Raw genomic sequence first — 8,605 nt, forward strand, 5'->3', positions numbered from 1 at the left:
CCCATGGCAGCCGGTTGTACGTACCGGAATGACCCGATGGATTTCTTCATCGGCAATAGCAGCCTCATCAGTGTTTAACCCACTGCTACAACAACAACAACATGTCGCTCTTCGAACTACGACGGGCTGTCTCTTCAGTTCTAACGTGGACCACCTCGATCAGGAGACAAAGATCCTACCTGTGCGAAGACATTAATACATGCTGTCTAAGCAAAACCTTCTGGATTGTTGTCGTAGTACTTCGTGTTGCTTCGTACGGTTGACTCTATTTCAAGGCTATTTCATTTAGTTGATGTGATGTTTGATGATAATCACACAAACGCAGTTTGGTCTTTTAAATAGTGGTAGTGTGCCCATCACTGATCAAGAGTAAGTGGTTTATCGCTACAAGAGAAGACCTCTAGATCAAGCGGCATATCAAGCGGTTCTAGAATGTGGTCCTTAGAGAACGACCGCCTCCCACTGCATCTGAAGAAATTGACCTCCCCCGGCAAACCAGAGAAGTTCTGACTCAATTACTCAATTAGAAGCAGCTGCATCAACTCCTACAGGGCAAAGGATTGAAGCCTATGTCCAGGCTGTGTGTATCCTGATTGTGACTTGCGACCATACGACACACGTCACCTGTTTAACTGTCCAGCCAGACCCACACGATTCAGAGCCAGATCCCTCTGGACTCATCCCACCTTAGTCAGAGAAAATCTGGATATGGATATTCAACAGAACCAAGCAGACCAAAGATATAACACAACATACTGCTCCAACAACAACAACTACAGTTTAAGTCAATTTGTATACCTATAGTTATCGTGTCTACAACAACAACATCTTCATTGCATCACCCTGTCTGTTAAATGGTGGATCCTGACAACCGTTATCTCATTGCAAATAGACCATCCTCCCATAAATCGGCCCATTGACCGACCATTCGAGTTCCTAACCCATCAACGCCGCTCCGAGCGAGACAATTTGCGACTCAAATGCGAAAGGCACCAACCCCACATACCCCCAAAACGATCATATGGGGCGATCTGGACAGTATTCGACTTAAATGAAAGGGTGTAAAGAAAAACTGGCATAGAAATTTAGGCGACAGACCTGTATTTTACAGGGTAGTTAGCAAAAAAAATCAAATTTTTTGAATACCCCCTAATTTTGGCCCTAGGAACCCGAATATGAAGTCCGTTTTTGGGGCTCGGGCCCGTGGACCCACCTAGGGGCCTAAAAACCCCCCTTGGGAGAAGTAGTCCAACCTATGCAATATGGGTGTCAAATGAAAGGTATTGATTAATTTAATACAAAGGTCCAAAATGTTGACCAGGGAAGGACCTTTGGGGTCTTGAAAATTTGGAACCGTCTTAAACCTAATATGGGTATTAATATGTATATCAAATTAAAGGTATGAACGAGTAGATTACAAATATGCAGGAAATTAAGCTCCAGAAGGACTCTAAATTAAAACAAATACATGTTTCCAAAAAATAAAAAATTTTAAAAAAATCATGTTTTTTGGAAGGCTAATAGTTTTATTCAAAAAACTTTTGCTATTTCCTACTGTTGGACGTATGGAGGAGGAGAAAATCTCAAACCCGGCTGAAGGCCGTCAAATTTGTCCAACTTTGGTAGGCAAATAGAGCTTTATTTTAAATACTTTTGTCTATTTCCCACTGTTAGACATGTGGAGGAGGAGAAAATCTCAATTTTTTTCCAACTTTGGAAGGCAAATAGAGTTTTATTTAAAACATTTGATTGCATATTCATAATCTACTAATCAATACCTTTCATTTGATAACCATATTGCCTAGGTTGGACTACTTCCCCACAAGGGGGGAGCCCCAAAAAGAACTTCATATTCGGGTTCCTGGGTTCAAAATTAGGGGGTCTGCCAAAAATTAGATTTTTTTGCGAACTACCCCGTAAATTATACAGTTTTGCCATTTTTGAAAGTTGATAACAAATACGTTAAACAAATTAATGTAGAGCCTAAAAAAACATTTTTGGTCATAGCGAAGCACTGCGGCCCAGCTTTAATTGTATTAAAATTAATAAATTTTTTATGGTTTAATACCCACGACCATGTTGTTGTTGTTGTAGCAGTGCGCAGTAGGCGACAGCCCTTGCCGATAAAGGAATTCATCGGGTCAATCCGTTACGTACAACTGGCTGCCATGGGATTGACCCACTAAAAATATTATTTCAATTAAAAAATTGTTTTTTGGATTTGTTCAAACCTAATGCCTTATTGCATTAAAACCTTTATTAATTTTTCATTCAAAATTATGATTTTATGTCTTCAACTATGCCATATGGTCTAAAGCTAAGATGAAGTTTTTCTTCTTTGAAAATTAACACTTGACTTTTGAACGTATTTTATTTGGATTAGATTTTTATATAAGCTATAACTCAGCTTTTTGAACTGTTTTTCAAATACATAAGCATCTTTCAAGGTCTCCAAAATGAACCCTTTAATATACACTCGTCTCTGAATAGTCATCCAAATAAATACGCTCTCCATTTCTTTGTCAGTATAACTTTTTCCATGGAATTATCTCCCATGAGCGTACAATGTGATTGCCAAACAAAAAGTCCTTTAGCTTATTCATAATGTAAAATGATATGCCAAAGAATGAGGCAAAATACAACCAGAATTGACCCAGACGCTCCCAAATGCTCAGATGATAACGAGCTCCCAATTGTAAAATGTCAATGTGGAATTGTATGATTAAACCTTGCTCCGGTGAAGCTTTGCGAAAATAGTGCTCTTGTATTTCAAGTTGGTAATAAGCAGGATTAGATTTTAGACGATCCAGTAGAGATTCTATATTAAATTTTCCAATGTTTGATGAATTGGATGGAATAGTTAAATGGCGAAATTTGGTCTTAACATAACGTCCTGGAAAGGGACAGGTGAATTCGACATATTGTTTTAAAGCAAGGTCAGCACGTATGGTTATGACACCGCTGGTCAACTGTGAAGAGTATGGTATGTCTATGTGTTCTATCAAGACAGCTGGTGGAGATAAATGACATTTATGCTGTAATGAAAAAAAGTTTTGATTTAAACTTTGATAGTAATATAAGAGTGAGTAATGTAAGAATGACTGCAACCCAGTATGCAATTCTAAGGTGATACAAAACTTTGGGATTAATTTGGTAAGATTTTCAGTATACCAGTATGCAATTTTAAGGTGATGCAATATAAATTTGTCCATTAAGATTCAATTAAGGAACCGGGGGTATTCTTGAAATTTTGCACACACAATTCTAATAACACCTCAGCTCTAACCATTTCAAATTTCAAAGAGATATCTCAACCCGTTCTTACACGGCATACTTTTAATAGTATTACTTGGTACTTTTTTTTCGATTACACGGCATACTTTTAATAGTATTACTTAGTACTTTTTTTTCGATTTTTTCCCACTGTGCGGCGAGCAGCGGTGCGACACCTCTTTGCGGAGAAGAAAACCTTTAAGGTGATACCAAAGAGTGCTGTCCGATTCCAATTTTAGCTCAATGATAAGAGACATCCTTTTTATAGCCGAATCTGCGCTGCGCACATTGGGAGAAAATCGAAAAAAAAACTAGTAAAAAATATGCCATTTGAGAATGGATAGAGATAACTCTTTGAAATTTAAAGCTGAGGTGCTATCGAGATTATGTACAAAATTTCAGGGCCCAAGGTCCGGGCGTCTCTTAGAACTCCCCAAAAGTCGGTGATCTCGTCATTTCAAAAAAATTGGACCGATTTTCAAAATTCTGTTTTTGCTAGATATTGCTGAAAAAATCCCTTCAAAAAAATCCGCTTGAGGTGTACAATTTCTCCACTGGTTTTGGCGATATACGAGTTTTAATTTTTATTTGTTGAAAATTTTACCGAGATTGTCTTCGTATTTTGCTATTTACGGAAAAACAGCTTCCAACTGATGCACAAAATCATGTGTCTGTCTGTCTGTCATTACACAAAAATACATGCATTGGCAAACAGTACAGCTAATAAGCAGGGTTCTCGAGCTTGGTTAATGTGGTAATTGTATCATAGATGCGTTTTCGCTATTATTACGATTCAAATACAACATACCAACGCACGGCCCTTGAAGTCATCACACCTAATGTGGTTGAAAAGTCTTCTAACCAAAGACGAAACGCGCCTCCCATAGTGGTTGGTGTGTGTTGCTATCTTTGTCTTTCTTTTTCCATTTGCATCTCCGATCATTGAGCTCATCTCGAAAGAGAAACAAACAAAAATTGTAAAATTTAATGATCTTCGCCCTAACAGGCAAAAAACTTGAAAATGAAAAATTTGGCAAAGCCCGGCCGGGATTTGAACCTGGGCATACGGAGTAACAGCGAGAGCCGTTGCCGTTGTCTAGCGTTCGAATCCATCGCTACAACTTCCAACAGATGCACAAAATCATGTGTAATACGGAAGAAGTGTAATTTGCCACAGACGAAATGTCTGTCATTACACAAAAATACATGCATTGGGAAAAAGTACAGCTAATAGACAGGGTTGTCGAGCGTGGTAAATGAAGTAATTGAATCATAGATGCGTTTTCGCAATTAATACGATTCAAACGCGTCCCATAGTGGTTGGTGTGTGTTGGTTTCTTTGGCTTTCCTAGAATGTCTGTCATTACACAAAAATACATGCATTGGGGAAAAGTACAGCTAATAGATCGGGTTGTCGAGCGTGGTTAATGAGGTAATTGTATCATAGATGCGTTTTCGCAATTAATACGATTCAAATACAACATACCAACGCACGGCCCTTGAAGCCATCACACCTAATATGGACACGAAACGCGTTCCATAGTGGTTGGTGTGTGTTGGTATCTTTGTCTTTCCTTTTCCATTTGCATCTTCGATCATTGAGCTTGTTTCGAAAGAGAAACAAACAAAAATTGGAAACATTTATGGTTCATTTTTCATTTGTATGATTTGGATTCGTGGCAAAATTTACAACGACTTTGCCGCAAAAAGTATCCACATCTGATTATTCACTTAAAAGTTGTACAGCTTGGATATAAAAAAAATTTGAAAAAGTTTATTTTTTGAATTTTTTGGTCTTTATTGAAAAAACTTGCCTCAATATTGATTTTTGAGCACTATTCAGCAAAAAGACTTTTAAAAATCGGACCACAAATGAAGATTTTACAGCTTGACAATTTTTTTGAAATACCAAGCTTGCAAACTTTAGGGCCTGCCAAAAAGCCCTGGAAAACCTAGGGCCTTGTAATTTTGCACACTATCTCGATAAAACCTCAGCTCTAACCAAAGAGAGATATCTCTACTCGTTCTTACACGGCATATTTTTTACTAGTTTTTTTTTCGACTTTCTCCCACTGTGCGGCGTGCAGCGGTGCGACGAATAAATCTTTTAGGGTGATACTCGTACCAAATACAACTTTCATCGATTTTCCTCAAAAACTATACTTAAGTCTTAAGTTCCTTACCTCTAGATGGGCATCAAAGAAAAGTACTACATCGAAAGCCAAAAGCTTTTCATCTAAACTCTCCAATTGTTGCACAAAATGTACACGATCAATGGTTCCATCATAATCCAAATCTTCGGTCCAATACTTTGAAGAAGGTAAACAAAATTTATAAAAATTACAAAAAAAATCACACAAATATTTTACATACTACATACCTTAATGCCATCACATTTATCTGGGTCATCGTTCGAGTCAACGGCATCATTTAACAGAGGAAAGGTGCTGCATGTAATTAAACTTCCCTCCTTTTTTGTTTCACCATAAAATATCGATTTATATTGAAATTGAACTTTTGGTTGTTCATATAAAATGCGAGATTCTGCTATTCCTGAATATGGACTCAATAAAGAGACCATAAGTAAAGGCACCAGCACAGATAGGGCGAAAAATGTCAACACCAACATTGTTGCTGCCGAACATATTGAGTTTTTATAAATAATTGCGGTATTTGTGGTATGAAGTGGTATAAATTTCATTGTTTTTGTTATTTATTGGAGTTGAAAATTGAATTAAATATTTATTCTATATTTTCTGTCGTAAGCAGTTTTTTGATATTGGCTTCTACTATTTACACCTTTTGGAGCAAAACATAGTTTCTATGGCAACGAATAAATAACATTTTTGTCAAATCAAGGGTTAGAAAAACTACATGGCTTTATGCTGAAATCGAGAGCAGCGATAACTTTTGGGAAAATTTTTACACAAATAATAGCCAATATTAAAAAACAAAATTTTCGTGCTATATTTCATACTATTGGGTTGCCCAAAAAGTAATTGCTTTTCACAGCTTGTGACTCTGTAATTGCATTCTTTCTTCTGTCAGTTTTCAGCTGTGACTTTTAGTTTGCTTTAGAAAAAAAGTAAAAAAAGTATATTTGATTAAAGTTCATTCTAAGTTTTATTAAAAATGCATTTACTTTCTTTTAAAAAATCCGCAATTACTTTTTGGGCAACCAATAGTTTGCCCTATTTGCTTCGCTACATCCTAAAAAACCTTAAGGCCTGGTTATGCACTCGTAAACTTACTGTAAATGTAGGAAAACGTGTCAGCTGTTTTGTGTTGCTTGATGAAAACGCATGCAAACGATTACCGAACGTCTGTCGACGGTAAACGGAAAGTAGAATTCAGTAAAAACAGAATTTTACGTTCCGTTTTCGTGTCAAGTGATAAAATTTTAAGTTTGAAGAAATTTCAAAACCACCAATGAATGTTTAGAAAACTGCTATTCTCCTATTCTATTTCTCTGTAGCATTTATTACGATTAATTGTTAATAATAAAGGTTAATTGAGTAGTCCACCATGAAAAGATGGTCAGTGTGACCTGTTGTGAAAACAAGAAATTACAAGAAGAGAGTAGGGATAAGCGTCAATACGGCGCTGTCGTATCCGGTAATCCATGATATCACCATGTCGTGAAACTGAGGTCTATTCAGGGATTCCACATACTCCTCCATGCACTTCGACTTCACTGTACTAGAGCCCACGGCCTTGAGGGCCGCCATATACACATACTGATTTCGATCAGGCACTCGATGATTATAATCACCGCATCAGTTGAAACTCTGAGCTCCAATTTGTTATTACGAGAAGCTCAGCTGAGAGCTACCGGGCTAGTCCACAGGTTGCGATTACTGAACGGCTTTGTATAAGGAGTAGCTGCAATTGGATCAGCGATATCGAAGGGAGAGTCTCCGTGAGAGGCCGGGCGGCAACGGCTCATGTTTAAATACTGAGTGCCTGTGATAGTTAATGTGACAAGGCGATCTATTGGCGTCTTTTAATAACCAATAGCAATAACGTTCCCGCGGCGATCGGTGACCGGAACTAGTTTGAACATCATCAAACACAACTGATTTCGAAAACTATAAATCTCTCCCCAAAATTTCTTTAGCGTCTATCGTTATGGCACATACCTCGCCCTGAAATGTTGTGTGTGTCGCAGTATAGTTCCAATTCAGTCTCTGTCCCATGAAACCCTCCTCAGTCTGTCCCGAAGGGAAACATGGCCGTATTCTGTTTCCCCGTACGGCTCAGGGCGGTGACTATCGACCCATCTCCTCGTTGTTAAATGCCCTCTCAACATTTGAGAAGGCCGCCATTGCGTACTCCTTCAGTTGGAGAGACGCCGCAACTTCAAGCATCACAGCGTGGAGGGTTGTCTTCTCCAACCTGCCCTTGAGTTATGCCTATAGTTCTTCGACGTCAGATCTCTCTCACCTTCAAGTCTTTTTTTGTTAAAAAAAAATTGTTTTGTTCGAAATGTCAAATGCTACGTTTGGCAATGAGCATAATTGCCTCTTTACATTTACGATACATTTGTTCTACATATACGAGAGCATAACCAGGCCATTTATTCACAAAACTTTATGTAGATTTAAGAAAGGTTTTTATGTTTTGAAAGGCCCATGCAATATGAAACTAAGTTATTTGCAAATCTTTGCTCAATTATGCCAAATTTCTTGAATACCGGTTAACAAATAACACATTACTGTCATATTAGTTCAAATCGGATGAACATATGTATGGGTGCTATATCCAAACCTGAATCGATTTCGACAAAAATCAGGGGTGTTGCGGGAGTTGGCAAGGAAAGCTTTCAGCAAAATTTTGAGAATATCGGTTGATAAATGGGCTTGCAAAGGCTTAAGAAGTGAAAATCGGGCAATACATACATATATATGGCAGCTATATCCAAATCTGAACCGATTTCTATGAAATTCAACAAAAATGTTATTAGGAAATCCTTCGTTGAAAATTTCCTGAGAATCGATTTGCAAATGACCGCATTATTGCAATATTACTACAAATCGGACGTACACTTATATGGGAGCTTTATCTTATGGGTCGATTATAAATGGCAACCTTAGTTCAATTGCGTTGTCAGTTGACAAGTTTGCATTACGGATGGCAACTGAAGTTGCCAGTGGGATTTTTCAGCAACCAATTAAATAAGCAGTGAAATTAAAAGGAAATTAAGTTTTTTTGTGCTTACATTTTTCATTGGTATGTTTATTACGAATGTGTTGATGTTTGTAGGTTTCACCATAGCTACGATCACCACAAATCAATAATTGTTGATGTTAGGAAAAGAGGAGGCCTAAAAAAA

The 8,605-nt window shown here is 37.7% G+C and overlaps 1 protein-coding gene across 1 annotated transcript; it reads right to left on the bottom strand.

Annotated features, from left to right (window-relative positions):
• Positions 1-2,242: 2,242 nt before the first annotated feature.
• Positions 2,243-6,057, bottom strand: LOC106084914 (transmembrane protein 231). The gene is made up of 3 exons (XM_059363312.1): positions 5,654-6,057; positions 5,457-5,582; positions 2,243-3,035 (listed from the first exon to the last, which is right to left on the bottom strand). The coding sequence occupies exons 1-3, from the start codon at positions 5,972-5,974 to the stop codon at positions 2,523-2,525; spliced, it is 960 nt and encodes a 319-aa protein (XP_059219295.1). The 5' UTR covers positions 5,975-6,057; the 3' UTR covers positions 2,243-2,522.
• Positions 6,058-8,605: the final 2,548 nt, after the last annotated feature.

The sequence above is a fragment of the Stomoxys calcitrans genome, chromosome 2, assembly GCF_963082655.1.
Source record: "Stomoxys calcitrans chromosome 2, idStoCalc2.1, whole genome shotgun sequence".
Taxonomy (NCBI): Eukaryota; Metazoa; Arthropoda; class Insecta; order Diptera; family Muscidae; genus Stomoxys; species Stomoxys calcitrans.

Coding starts and splice junctions, on each gene's coding strand:
- LOC106084914 (XM_059363312.1), bottom strand. CDS start 5,974: ATGAAATTTATACCACTTCATACCACAAATACCGCAATTATTTATAAA. Junction 5,583..5,653: donor ATAAATGTGATGGCATTAAG/GTATGTAGTATG, acceptor CCTTCTTCAAAG/TATTGGACCGAAGATTTGGA. Junction 3,036..5,456: donor TCTTTGATGCCCATCTAGAG/GTAAGGAACTTA, acceptor TTTTCATTACAG/CATAAATGTCATTTATCTCC.